The sequence below is a fragment of the Callithrix jacchus genome, chromosome 22 (genome assembly GCF_049354715.1).
Source record: "Callithrix jacchus isolate 240 chromosome 22, calJac240_pri, whole genome shotgun sequence".
NCBI lineage: Eukaryota > Metazoa > Chordata > Mammalia > Primates > Cebidae > Callithrix > Callithrix jacchus.
In genome coordinates, this window is record NC_133523.1 from 39411401 (window position 1) to 39426003 (window position 14603).

Genomic DNA, 14603 nt, shown 5'->3' on the forward strand with positions numbered 1-14603 from the left:
CTTTGGGCCTCCCAAAGTGCTAGGACTACAGGTATGAGCCACCACGACTGGCTAACCCCCATATCTCTCTCTCTCTCTCTCTCTCTCTCTCTCTAAATTAAAGTAATACAAAAAGATAAAAAAGCAAATATATATATTTATATATAATTATATAATATATATATAATCATATATAATATATATAATCATATATATTATATATATTTATATATATAATTATATAATATTACATATATAATTATATAATATATATTTATATATAATTATATAATATAATATATATATATGTATATATATATATAATTCTTAGAGTCTTGAATCCAGCGTCTAGGTTTCTTTAATTCAAACACTCCAGTATTCGGATGCTTTGTGGTGCTGTGGTTGTTTCAAGGACTCCCAGATTTTATGCTTCTAAGGTTCCATGCTCAGGCTCCCCTGAATCAATTCTGCAATCCCCACCCAGGCTCTCAGCACCCCAGGGCAGCTGCCACCTTGGACTGGTCCTCCCTCCATCATACCATGGGTGCCCTCACCTCAGAGGGGGGCCGCAGTTGACCAGGGCAATGGTCTTGCTGATATAGGTGTCAGGTAGCAGCTCCCGAACTGCTGGGTTCTCGTGGAATCGCTCCACGCGCTGCTGGAAGCTGGTGGGAGGAAAGGGGACAGACAGCGCGCTGCTGGGTCAGGGTTCCTTGCTGGGCACCCAGCCTGCCAAAGCCACCATCCCTGTGGTGGCACTCTACTTGTCCTCAGGTGACTCCCTCTCATCTCTCTTCCCTCTGTTGGATCCCAGGTCCCAATGCCCAGCCCCACCAGAGCTAACCCAGGACCCCAGGCCCCCATACCTCTGCAGGAACTCTGCCAGCCCCCCCAGGCAGCAGTGGGCCATCCGCTCCCCAAATTCCTGGCTGATGCGGGGCGCTCGCTCTGTGTGTTCTTCCAGCAGCTGCGAGGTCCAAGGGATAAGCAGTGAGAAGGGGGCGAGGTCCCACTTTCCCATGCCTGCATCGTCCAGCCCATCCCACGGCCTCCTCCCACCTCCTACCTCACACACATCCTGGGCCAGGCTACTGGGCTGGTCCTCCAGGCTCCCCCAGTGCTCCTCATCCTCCTGCAGCACGCGGAGAAGAGCGGCCCGGGTCTGAGCCTGGAGTGGAGACACGAGAGACAGGCAGGAGCTGGGAGCTGCCTGGGGGTCTTTTTCTATCTCTTTCTCCACCACCATCCCCTAGCCCTTAGCCCCAAGCAGTTCTGGATTCTACCTGTGAGCTTGTCAAGGTGATGCTGGGGAGGGAGGCAGAGCCAGAAAACTCCCTGAGCCCTTCCCACGCCTAAGTCTGTGGTTTGAAACTTTATATTAAAAGTCTGTGGTTTGGCTGGGAGAGGTAGCTCACGCCTGTAATGCCAGCACTTTGGGAGGCTGAGGTGGGCGGATCACCTGAGGTCAGCAATTCCAGACCAGACTGGCCAACGTGGTGAAACCCTGTCTCTACTAAAAATACAAAAATTAGGGTATGGTGGTGCTCGCCTGTAATCCCAGCTACTCGGGAGGCTGAGACCAGAGAACTGCTTGAACTTGGGAGTTCAAGGTGGCAGCGAGTGGGGATCGTGCGCCACTACACTCCAGCCTGGGCAACAGAGTGAACTCCTTCTCAAAACCAAAAATAAATAGAATAAAAGTCTGTGGTTTTAAGCTTCCTCCATCTAATAGCCAAGGACTTAAGTGTATCTGTGCCTGGGTGTGTATAATTAATATAAAAATATATTTATCTATTAAATATCATTATGTTATGTAATATATTTATATATTACATGTTAGTATATACTATATAATGTGTATTACCTTAATAGTTAATGTATTATTATATTAATATGTGTTATGTATGTAAGATGATATGTAATATGATATATTACATATATATTATAGTACACAAAACATATACTGGAAATCTGTATTGACGTAAATATTAAATATAAATTAATAATGTGTATTATAAATAATATACTATAAATACACATATTCATATATTAATGTTTCTATGAACAATATATATTTAATGTTTATATTTAATATAAATCCTATTACATATTATGATATGTATTGAATATCATATACATTAAATATTGTTTTTTCTTTAGAGACAGCATCTTGCTCTGTCCCCCAGGCCGTCATGGCTTACTGCAGTCTCACACTCCTGGACTCACTTCTCCTGCCTCAGATTCCTGAGTAGCTGAGAGTACAGGCACGTGCCACCAAACCCAGCCAACTTTTTAAATGTTTAAAACAGAGAGTCTTGCGATGTTGTCCAGGCTGGTCTTGAACACCTGGCCTCAAGCGATCCTCCCACCTCAACCTCCCAAAGTGCTGGGATTACAGGTGTGAGCCATAGCACCCAGCCAAGGGTCTATGCTTTATTGCTTTTTGGTTCTAAGACTCTGTTCTCAGGTTCTGCCTAACAGTTAGTTTAGGATTCTCAGATTCTGTGTTTCAAGAACTCCAGAGGCTGGGATGCAAAGGTTTTCACGTCTCTGATTCTCTGATCAAATGTGTTGTTTTTCGGCTGAGGTGGCTCATGCCTGTACTCCTAGCACTTTGGAAGGCTAAGGCTAGAGGATCGCTTGAGGCCGGGATTTTGAGACCAGCCTGGGCAAAACAGCAAGGTACAGTCTCTGCAGTCTTGCTTTGTGGCCAGGCTAGAGTGCAGTGGCACTATCTCAGCTCACTGCAACCTCCACCTCCTGGGTTGAAGCAATTCCCCTGCCTCAGCCTCCTGAGTAGCTGAGACTATAAGCGTGTGCCACCACGCCTGGCTAACTTTTTGTATTTTAGTAGAGACGGGGTTTCACTGTGTTGGCCAGGCTAGTCTTGAACCCCTGACCTCGTGATCCACCTGCCTCAGCCTCCCAAAGTGCTGGGCTTACAGGCATGAGCCACAACAGCTCTAATTAAAAAAAAAAGTTCTCTTCAATTCGATGAGTTTGAGGATCCAGACTTCTTTTCGATGGTTCTAGCCTCTTGAGCAGCATTGATTGACTTCTGTGGCTGGAAGTAGGGCTGGCATTGAGACAGCAAAACCACTGGAGCCAGGCAGGGCGTGCATGGCTGGGCCATTCTGCTCAGCAGTGCCTGTACAGGTCCGGTAATTAACCACATTTATTACCAGCCCTGCTTATATGTGAAGATCTTTGTCAGTCAGGCATGATGGCACGTGCCTGTGGTCCCAGCTACTGGAGAGGCTGAGGCAGGAGGATCACTTGAGTCCAGGAGGTCAAGGCTGCAGTGAGCCACTACACTTCAGCCTGGGCAACAGAGGGAGACCCTGCCTCAAAAAAAAAAAAAAAAAAAAAATCGGCTGAGCGCAGTGGCTCATGGCTGTAATTCCAGCACTTTGGGAGGCCAAGGCAAGAGGATCACAAGGTCAGGAGTTCGAGACCAGCCTGGCCAATATGGTGAAACCCTGTCCCTACTAAAAATACAAAAGTTAGCCTGCCGTGGTGGCACACACCTGTAATCCCAGCTACTTGGGAGGCTAAGGCAGGAGAATTGCTTGAACCTGGGAGGCAGAGGTTGCAGTGAGCCGAGATTGCACCATTGCACTCCAGCCTAAGTGACAGAGTGAGACTCTGTCTCAAAAAATATATATATATATCTGATGCCATATTTCGGTGAGTCTTTGGGCCTGGGAGCTGCAGTTCTGTGACTAACTTTCTCATACTCTAAGGTTTGAAGTGTTCAGATACACTGAACCTTTACCAAGTGTCTCTGTACAGGCAGCCTTTGTGTCTATGGCATATGGACAGAACTCAGAATTTCACAAAGGGAAAAGGTAGATGGAAAGAGTGAAATGGGGAGGGGACAGCCCCCCTAAGCCCACTGTGACCCCCCTCCCTCCCTCCACAGCACTTCCCACTCCCAAAATGCAAAGTCCCAGGTACCTTAACATCTGTGACACATTCATCCTCCAAACACCGCAGGGTGCCGGGGGACAGAAGGGGCCCCAGCTCCCCATTCTCCAGGGCGGCTATGTCCACCAGCCCTAGGACTTCCCTGGGGGTGGGGGTGAGAGACAAGGAGGTCTGTGAGAAGTGGGGCTGGGCAGTCGGACTCTTCCCCATGCCCTCCTACCCACTGCTTATGACCCTTGGCCACACCCACCCTTCCTCTCTCTAAGTCAGCTCTGCTCATCCCTCAAAGGAAGTCTTTGGAATTGTTGCTCCCCCGGCTCGAGCTCTCTGAGTCAGCTCCCTGATGGATGGTGTCTGGGCATGATATTTAGGGGTCAAGTCCAAGCTTGAAGATCTGACACGCAAGGCTCCGCCCATGATCGGTTTCACCAGGCAGAAGCTCCCTTGCACCTCTGCTCCAAGGCCCTGCTGCCTTACCTGGCCTTGGAGGCTTCCCCAGTCCAGCCCTCACTCTCTGCCTTCTACTCCCTTACATGCCTGGAGCTATGTGATATCATTAGTAACCACCCCCACACACCCCAGACTTGGGCTCATGGCATCCTCTCAATTATAAACACCATCTCTCTACAAATTGGACCAAACTCAGTTCCCACCACTTCAGGAAGCTTTCCGGACTCCCTGTCCTGCCTCCATCCCTTACAGATAACCTGAGAGTGTGATCGACATACATTCCCAAATGGGAGCTATGTGGTTGATGGAAGTATCTGCTGCCTTCCCAGTCTTCTGGTGACAGCATACTGATTTTGTTGTGGGAACCACCCACCCCCTTCACTGTCCAACGTGTAGCTTGGATGTGGCTAACTCCCTTTTCTTGGGGTAGACAGGTGACCTGGGGGTAGCTAATCTCCATATTCCATCCTCCAGCCACAAGAATGGGTGTTTTAGGACAAAAAGGCTCAACAGTAATCAGATTCCAGGGCTGGGACGGACCATGGTCCTGAGGTTCTAGTCTCAACCTTTAAAGAATTTAAGGGGCAAACAGCACTGAAGTCCTAAAACTGGGCCTAAAGTTCTAAAACATGGTGGCTGTAATCCCAGCACTTTGGGAGGCGAAGGTGGCTGGATCACTTGAGATTAGGAGTTTGAGACCAGCGTGGCCAACATGGTAAAACCCCGCCTCTGCTAAAAATACAAAAAATCAGGTCAGTGTGGTGGATCACACATATAATCCCAGCACTTTGGGAGGCTGAGACAGACTGGATCACCTGAGGTTAGGAGTTCAAGACCAGCCTGACTGATATGGTGAAACTCCATCTCTACTAAAAATACAAAGATTAGCCGGGCATAGTGGCGGGCACCTGTAATCCCAGCTACTCGGGAGGCTGAGGCAGGAGAATTGCTTGAACGTGGGAGGTGGAGGCTGCAGTGAGCAGATATCATAGCACCGCACTCCAGCCTGGGCGACAGAGCAAGACTCCGTATCAAAATAAATAAAAAGTCCTAAAACTGGAAGGATCAACAGCGTCGAGGTTCTAAGACCGAAAGAGGGAATGAGGTGAAGGCTTAGGATTCCAGAGTTCATTGGTACTAAGCTTCTGTGGTGGAGTCGTAAATTCTAAAGTTTTAAGACTGGAAGCGTCAACAGCACTAATCCCCTAGGCTCTAAAGAGAGCAGTGCTGGATTCTGGAATTCTAAGCGGCATCATGTTAAGGTTAAGGGTCAGTGGGGCTGTGGTTCTAAGAAGGAATGGTCAACGGTGCTAAAACTCGGACTGGAAGGTTGAACACTGAAATAGTGTAAGTGTCACGATGCCAAGATCTGGCGGGTCCACGGTGCTGAGCTACTAGAGCTGAAATTGTCGATGCTGCTAACACTGCGTAATTGGAAGTCAGCGGTGCCCGTAGGTTCTAGGTCTGAAAGGGTGGGAGTGCCAGGATTCTAAGACTGGAAGCATCAGTGTTACTTAGTTGCTAGGAGTGTAACTGCCCATGATGCTAAGGTCGTAGGTCTAGAAGAATGAATGGTGCTGAGATTTTAGGAGCCAACGTTCTAGGACTAGAGGAATCCACAGTGCTAAGATTCCGGGACTGGAAGGGTGGACAGTGAGACCATCCAGAGTGTAAGTGTTGACAGAGCACTGAGGTTCTCGGACCACAGTGGTGCCGGACTCTTCCAGGACTGGGAGGATCCATGGTGCTAAGGTGCTGGAACCGAGATCCCGGGTAGCAGTAAGATTCTAGGACTGTCACTGTCAGCGGTGCTGACGACTGGACGGGTCGATGGTGTTAAGGTACTGGTGGGTCAGCTGTCCCAAGGTCCTTAGGGTCTGAAGAGGCCAGCGCTACGGGGTGGGGCTGGGGGTTCCACGCGATCTTGGGCAACAGAGTCCAGCTCACCTGGGGTATACCTGGTTGTGCCAATGCAGCAGCGCGTAGCGGTCGGCCAGCGGCAGCCTCCGCCGGGCGGAGGCCCCCAGCCACTCGGCCAGGGCCCCGTGGTAGCCGCGCAGGTAGACGCTGAAGGCTCCCAGGCCCGCGGGGTAGGCGGGCGCCAGGCGGCCCCGCACCACAGCCATATCCTCCAGCAGCCGCGCCCGCAGCGCCTCCAGCTGCCCGGCCAGGCCCCCGGGCGCCCCGGGCGCCGCCGCCTCCAGGCGCTCCCGGGCCGCCCGCGCCACGGCCTCGGCCCAGCGGGCGCGCAGCTTGCGAGCCGCCTCGGGCCCCCGACGCCCATCGGCCGCCTCCTCCTGCACCAGCACCTGGCCCAGCTGCGCCACCGCGCCCGCCCCGGCGCCCGCGCCCGGCCCGGGGCCCGCCAGCGTCTCGCGCACCAGCGCCCACAACTCGCGCTGCAGGGCCTCGTACAGCAGCGCGACGTCCCGTGCCCGGCGGCCCCCGCCAGGGCCCTCGGCCTTAGGAGGCCGCGGTGCGCCGCCCCCCGACGATGCCAGCTCTTCGGCCTCCAGCTCCAGGATGTGCTCGTCGGCGCGCGCGAGCTCGCGCTGCTGGATCAGGCTCAGAATCTCCAGCACTGCGGGGAGCGGAGGGGAGACGGGAGGTCAGCGATGGGGTGGGGGTGGGGGGAATGCCGGACGCGGGGGTGAAGGTAGGGGTGCTTAGGAAGGGAAAGGAGATGAGGGAAGAGGGTTACAGAAGGCAGGAATGTGTGGGAGCAGAAAACAGCCTGGAGAAGAGTGAGAAAGAAGGGTGTTGGGTGAAGGCTGTAGAGGAAGGGATAGGGTGAGGGGCTCACGCCTGTAATCCCAGCACTGTCAGTGGCCGAGGCCAGCGGATCATTTGAGGTCAGGAGTTCAAGACCAGCCTGGCCAACATGGCAAAACCCTATGTCTATTAAAAATACAAAAATTAGCCAGGCGTGGTGACGGGCACCTGTAGCCCCCGCTACTCGGGAGGCTGAGGCAGGAGAATCTCTCTAACCCGGGAGGAGGAGGTTGCAGTGAGCCCAGATCGCGCCACTGCACTCCAGCCTGGGTATCATATTGAGTGAGACTCCATCTCAAAAATAAATTTAAAAAAAACTTAAAAGAGAGAGAAAAGAAAAATGCATTTATCTGAGGAAAGTATTTGGGGAGGTTAGGGGGCAGAGAAATGGGAGGAGGGGTAAGAGGAGGTGGGAGGGTCGAGAGAGGAGCCAGGTAAGGGGGACAGGGATGGACGCAGCCAGTGGGAGCAGGAAGGGCAGGGTGGGGGGGGGGTTGGAGATTGGGAGAGGATATGGGACAATTGATGGGGTCTTTTTGGGGTGGGGATGGCTGTGGGGTGTTCAGGCCCTCTGATGAGTTCAGACTGCCTCGAGAAAGGGGAGTTGTGGGGCTGGGAGGCCTCTGAGGCTGAAGGAGGGTCCCGACAGCCCAGGGTTACCCTCAACACCTCCACCCCCTCCACTTCCTCCCTGGCAGAGAAACTATTTCCTGGCCAGCGCTATTTCTGCCCATCCGTTTCCAGAAGGCGGGGCTCTATTCACCCCCTCCTCACCTCCCTCCAGTGCCCTCCCAGTCCCCTGGGAGCTGCGGCCGAAATAGCCTCCGGCCAGAACCTGGAGGGCATCGGAGGACAGAACAGTCGCTCCTGAGGTCCCCAGCCCTGGAGCAGCTCAGGCCTCAGGGCTAAGAGCAGGGTGCAGGCTCGGGGAGCAGAGATAAAGGCAGGGTTGGGGATGGCGGTGAATGAAGATGGGGACTGGGACAGGGATGAGGATGGGGCTGGAGGTGAGGATGGAGTGAAGGTGGGGGTTGGGATGCGGGAGTTGAGGGTTAGTGTGAGGTGGGATGGGAGTCTGGACAGAAATGGGGAAGGAGGCAAGATGGCAGTGGGGTCTGGGTAGGGGTGGGGTTGGAGAGGTGGGGGAGGGGAGTGTAGGTGAAAGCTAGGATGGAAAGGACATCAAGATTGATGTGAGTTTCAAGATGAATTGTGGAAGTGAGTTAGGCTTGAGAAAAGGGATGTGGATGGAATTGAAGACACAGGTTGGGGATAGAGGTTTAGGGTTGGGACTCAGGATAGGGGTGAAGATAGATTAGGGATGAAGAGGAGGTTGGCTCTGGAGTTGGAGTTGAAATGGGGGCCGGGCTCAGTGGCTCATGCCTGTAGTTCAAGCACGTTGGGAGGCTGAGGCAGGTGGATCACAAGGTCAGGAGTTCAAGACCAGCCTGTTCAAAATGGTGAAACCCTGTCTCTACTAAAAACATAAAAATGATCTGGGCGTGGTGGCAGGAACCTGTAATCCCAGCTACTTGGGAGGCTGAGGCAGGAGAATTGTTTGAACTCAGGTGGCAAAGATTGCAGTGAGCTGAGATGGAGCCACTGCACTCCAGCCTGAGTGACAGAGTGAGACACCATCTGAAAAGAAAGAAACTGGGGCTGAGAAAGGACTAGGTATTTGAATAGGGCTGAATAAGGAGGTTGCTGGCCAGGCGTGTTGGCTCACACCTATAATCCCAGCACTTTGGGAGGTCAAGGTGGGTGAATCACCCGAGGTCAGGAGCTTGCGACCAGCCTGGCCAACATGGCAAAACCCCGTCTCTACTATAAATACAGAAACAAAAGCAAAAAAAAATATTATTAGCTGGGTGTGGTGGTGCATGTCTATAGTTCCAGATACTCGGAAGGCTGAGATAGGAGAATCGCTTGAACCCGGGAAGCAGAGGTTGCAGTGAGCCGAGATTGCACCATTGACTCCAGCCTGGGTGACAGAGTGAGGCTCCATCTCAAAAGAAAAATAAAAAGGAGGTCGCCAGAGGGAAATGGGTGAGAGGGGCCTGAGGTTAGGGGTTAAAAGGAGACCAAAAGAGTGAAAAAGGGTTGAAGGTGGACATGGGGAAGAATGGGACAGGAAACGAGACTGGGCCAGTCGGGGGTTGCCGTGGTGTCGGACATAGACAATGACATTAACTGTGGCTCACACCTGTAATTCCAGCACATTGGGAAGCTGAGGCAGGAGGATCGCTTGAGGCCAGGAGTTCAAGACCAACCTGAGCAACACAGCGAGACCCCATCTCTCTAAAAAATGTAAAAATTAGCTAGATGTGGTGGTGTGTGCCTGTAGTCCCAACTACTCAGGAGGCCAAGGTAGGAGGATTGCTTGAGCCCAGGAGGTCAGGGCCGCAGACTGCCATGATTGCACCCCTGCAGGCTAGCCTCCAGCCTGGGAGATAGAGTGAGACCCTGTCTCCAAAAACAGATGGGATTTGAAGAAAAGAGTGAGCTGTAGGAGAAGGTTTTGGGTGTGTCTTAGATAGAGATTGATGGTGGGGTTGGAACACGTGTGGGGTGAGAACATAAAAGGCATTACTAAGGAAGAGACTGGGGCTTGGAGTAGGAATGGGGGCTGAGGATGAAGACCGGGTGGTGTTAGGGATTGAATTATGTCCCCCCCAGAAAAAAAATTATGTGAAGGCTTCACCCCGATACATCGGAATGTCAACTGATTTTGAAATAGGGTCTTTACCGAGGCAATTAAATTAAGATGAATTCACAGGTAGACTCTAATCCGAGTATGAATGGTGTCCTCATAAAAAGAAATTGGGCCAGGTGTGGTGGCTCATGCCTACAATGAGCCAAGGAGGCCAAGGAGGGAGGATCACGAGGTCAGGAGATCGAGACCATCCTGGCCAACATGGTGAAACCTGGTACCTACTAAAAATACAAAAATTAGCCAGGCATGGTGGCATGTGCCTGTGATCCCAGCTACTAGGGAGGCTGAGGCATGAGAATCACTTGAACCCAAGAGGGAGAGGTTGCAGTGAGCCTAGTTTGAGCCACTGCACTCCAGCCTGGTGACAGAGTGAGACTCTGTCTCAAAAAAAAAAAAAAAAAGAAAGAAAAAGAAATTGATCAGGTACTGTGGCTTACACCTGTCATCCCAGTGCTTTGGGAGGATGAAGCAGGCAGGTCACTTGAGGTCAGGAGTTTGAGGCCAGCCTGGTTAACATGGTGAAACCCTGTCTCTAAAAAAAAATACAAATTAGCTAGACATGATGGCAGGTGTCTGTAATCCCAGCTACTCGTGAGGCCGAGGTGGGAGAATTGCTTAAACTGGAGAGGCCGTTTTCAGTAAGCCGAGATTGTGCCATTGCACTCCAGCCTGGGCAACAAAGTGAGACTCTGTCTCAAAAAAATAAAAATAAAAATAAAATAAAATAAATAAATAGATTGGGGATAGAGAGGGAAGGGGGAAAGACGGGACCAAAATCAGGGGTTCTTGTGGCATTAGATGTAGGAGTGGGGCTGCAGACGGCAGGTGGAGGCGGCAGAGATTGAGGGTGAGCATGTATGATCAGGTGGTGCTCAAGAGGAAGGCTGATGACAGGGGTTAGGACGGAAGTGGTAGTGGGCTGGAGCCATCATGGAGCTGGGAGATGCGCGTTAGCCGTGTGACTTGGGGGTTGGAGTCACAGGTGGCGGCTGGGATGGGGTAAGTATGAAGCCTGAGACGACCAGGGCTGGGGAAGGACATGGGCACTGGGATTCTCCCAGGACTGGGTGAGGGCCCAGACTCACCTGACAATGGCTCCTTCATCTTTGGGGGCTCCGGGATCTTCGGTGGGGGCTCTGGATCTGCCTCGCCTGCAGGCACCACCCTCTCAGCCAGGGACGCACGCTGGGGCTTGGACCCACGCCCCAGTCTCAAGAAGGCCAGTCTCCGGGCGGCCTCCCCTGCTGCCTCCTCATCGCCATGGGCTCGGATCCCCTGCAGCCGGGCCAGGAGGCCAAAATCTGCCGAGCTCCTGCGTAACCCTGGTACTAGCACGCGGCCCAAGAAAGAGCGGGGCTGCGCATCTCCAGGGCTGCCTGCCCGTCGGCCTGCGGCCCAGCCCAGCCGGAAGGGGGACAGGCCTGCCAGCTTCTCCAGGGTGGCACGGCGGCGGCAAGATGCTCCACTGGGGAGAGACCCCGGCTCCCCGGCCTCCTCTTCCTCCAGCCCTGAAACTTCTTCAAAGGGGTTCCGAGAGGACCTCAGGGGCAGGGTTCCCGCCCGGGGCAACTTAGGGTCTGACACTCCTAGATTCTTCAGGATAGGCATTTTGACAGGTGGGGACCTGGGGAAGAAAATGATGACCATGGGCGATGTTGATGGCAATGGCGGCGTGGATGATGGTGCTTGTGTGTGCCGAGCACTTTGGGGTTAGCGTATCAGACACTTGACTGAACACTTAATAACCCTTGATCTGCACAAGCCTATGAGGTGGGGACATTTTTGGTTGTTTTTTTTTTTTTTTTTTGAGACGCAGTTTTGCTCTTGTTGCCCAGGCTAGAGTGCAATGATGTGATCTCAGCTCACTGTAACCTCTGCCTCCCAGTTCAAGCAATTCTCCTGCCTCAGCCTCTCCAGTAGCTGGGATTACAGGCACGCACCACCACACCTGGCTAATTTTGTATTTTTAGTAGAGACAGGGTTTCACCATGTTGGTCAGGCTGGTCTTAAACTTCCGACTTCAGGTGATCTACCCGCCTCAGCCTCCCAAAGTGCTGGAATTACAGGCATGAGCCACCATGCCCAGCCTGTTGTTTTCATTTGAGACAGGGTCTCACTCTGTTGCCCAGGCTGGAGTGCAGTGGTGTGATCATAGCTCACTGCAGCCTCTACCTCCTGGGCTCAAGCAATCATCTCAGCCTCCTGATTAGCGGGATTACAGGCGCATGACACTACACCTGGCTAATTTTTAATATTTTTAGTAGAGACAGAGGTCTTGCTATGTTGCCCAGGCTGATCTCCAACTCCTGGACTCAAGTGATCTGCCTGTCTCAGCCTCCCAAAGTGCTGGGATTACAGATATGAGCCACGGTGCCCGGCCATGGTGGAGATTTTCATTGTCCTCATTTTGATGAGGAAATCAAGGCTCAGAAAGGCGAAGGCACAGTGATTCAGGAACAAAGTCAGGATTTGCACCCAGACCTGTCTGATTCCAGTGCCTGGGTGCCTCCCCTGCGCATTCAGAACCTTTCCCTACCCTAACCCTGCCCTGTCTCTAAAGAGCAATGTTCATGATGTGGAATATTCTTTTTTTTTAAAATGGAGTCTCACTCTATCACCCAGGCTGGAGTGCCGTGGCAAGATCTTGGCTCACTGCAACCTCTGCCTCCCAGGTTCAAGCAATTCTCCTGCCTCAGCCTCCGGAGTAGCTAGGACTACAGGTGTGCACCACCACACTTGGCTAAGTTTTGTATTTTTAGTAGAGACCAGGTCTCACCATGTTGGCCAGACTGGTTTTGAACTCCTGACCTCGGGTGATCCTCCCAAAGTGCTGGGATTTCAAGCATAAGCCACCACGCTCTGGCAGCTGCACACCTCACTGGTGCTGTCCCATAGCCTCCTCCTTACCCCAGGAGCCACCAGGTTTCAGCATCTCGGTAGACACCTGTTCTCCCTGCTCCAGTCAGGACTTTAGGACTCAGTGTCATTTCAGGGCACCCATGCCCCCTCCTCCAGGAAGTCCTCCCTGACCCTCAGGCTCCCACAGCCCCTGGGTTCCCACACCTCACCCCTGCTTGCTCTGGGTCATCCCTGTCTAGGGAGAGATCTGTGTCCCTCACTGGGCTACAAACCCCAGGAGGACAGGAGTGGTGCTGTCTCAGTCACCGCTATGTCCCAGCTCCCAGCACAGGTCAGACATTCAGGGAATGGGTGCTAAACAGGAAATGAAGGAAGGAAAGAGGCAAGACCGTTCCTTGGGTGGGGAGGAGGAGGGTGAGTCAAGCTGGAACGGGTCACAAGGGAGTAGGCCACATAGGGCTTTAAACTCCTTGATAAGGGACAGGCTTCCTCCGGAGGGCACTGCAGAGCCACAGATGGGTGCTTTTTAAAGCAATGAAATACTTCAAACATTCAGAAAAGTACAGAACACAAGCTTAGTAAACACCTCTGTGCCTACGATCCTAGCCACATCTCATGCAACCATTTGCTCTTTCCGTTCCGGTTTTTATTGTTGCTTTTGTCTGTAGAGATAGGGTCTTGCTGTCAACCAGGCTGGAGTGCAGTGGTGTGATCGCGGCTCGCTGCAGCCTCGAACTCCTGGGCTCAAGCGATTCTGCCCCCTCAGCCTCCCAAGCAAGAGGGACACCCTGCTAATTTTATTTTTAAATTTTTTGTTATAGATGGTGCTATGATGCTATATTGCCCAGGCTGGTCTGGAACTCCTCCTGCTCCTGGCCTCAAGCAATCCTCCCTCCTCCGTCTCCTGAAGTGCTAGAATTATAGGCGTGAACCACCGCACACTGGCCTGATTTTTGTTTTAAAGAAAAAGCTGGGTGCGGTGGCTCATGCCTGTAATCCCAGCACTTTGGGAGGCTGAGGCAGGCAGATCACCTGAGGTCGGGAGTTTAAGACCAGGCTGGGAAACATGGGGAAACCCTGTCTCTACTAAAAACACAACAATTAGCTGGGTGTGGTGGTGTGCGCCTGTAGTCCTAGCTACTTGGGAGGCTGAGGTGGGAGAATCGCTTGAACCCAGGAGGTGGAGGCTGTAGTGAGCCGAGATTGCACCACCACACACCAGCCTGGGCAACAGAGCGAAACTCCATCTCAAAAAAAAAAAAAAGAATGAATTACAAATGCATGCCGCCTCCCGCCACCTCTCCTGGTCCCACCCACTCTGGCCCTCTCTTAAGGAATCCAGCATCCAGAATGTGCTGTCTACCCGTCCAAGTAGACTTTTATCCCATTCTCCACAGACTTGTGTCCAGAAATAATACACTGGTTTACGTGGTTTCAAACTCTCTATAAATGGTGTCATACTATATGTGTCTTGCAACTTGCTTTAGAAATTTTTTTTTGGCCGGGCGAAGTGGCTCACGCCTGTAACCCCAGCACTTTGGGAGGCTGAGGCAGGTGGATCACAAGGTCAGGACATCGAGACTATCCTGGCCAACATGATGAAACCCCATCTTTACTGAAAATATACAAAAAATTAGCCGGGCACGGTGGCATCCCTCTGTAGTCCCAGCTACTCGGGAGGCTGAGGCAGGGGAATGGCTTGAACCCGGGAGGCGGAGGTTGCAGTGAGCCAAGATCACGCCACTGCACTCCAGCCTGGTGACAGAGCAGGACTCTGTCTTAAATACATACATATTTTTGCTCTCATTATGAAGTTGGGAGATTTATTTGTCCATGGCTAGCCATATAGCTCCAGTTCATTTAAGTGCCATGTTGGACTAGCACAGCATTGCATAAAGGGTCA

General features: G+C 52.1%; 1 protein-coding gene across 1 annotated transcript in view; it reads right to left on the minus strand.

Moving 5' to 3' along the window:
- EXOC3L2 (exocyst complex component 3 like 2) overlaps positions 1 to 14603 on the minus strand; it is a 30998-nt gene that overhangs the window by 14261 nt on the left and 2134 nt on the right. Inside the window, exons 2-7 of the mRNA XM_035285176.3 lie at positions 10927 to 11465; positions 6304 to 6937; positions 3937 to 4048; positions 1046 to 1147; positions 846 to 946; positions 534 to 644 (exon numbers count right to left, since the gene is read on the minus strand). Of these exons, the coding sequence (XP_035141067.1) occupies positions 534 to 644; positions 846 to 946; positions 1046 to 1147; positions 3937 to 4048; positions 6304 to 6937; positions 10927 to 11449 (1583 nt within the window). The 5' untranslated portion in view covers positions 11450 to 11465. The remainder of the gene's footprint in view (positions 1 to 533; positions 645 to 845; positions 947 to 1045; positions 1148 to 3936; positions 4049 to 6303; positions 6938 to 10926; positions 11466 to 14603) is intronic.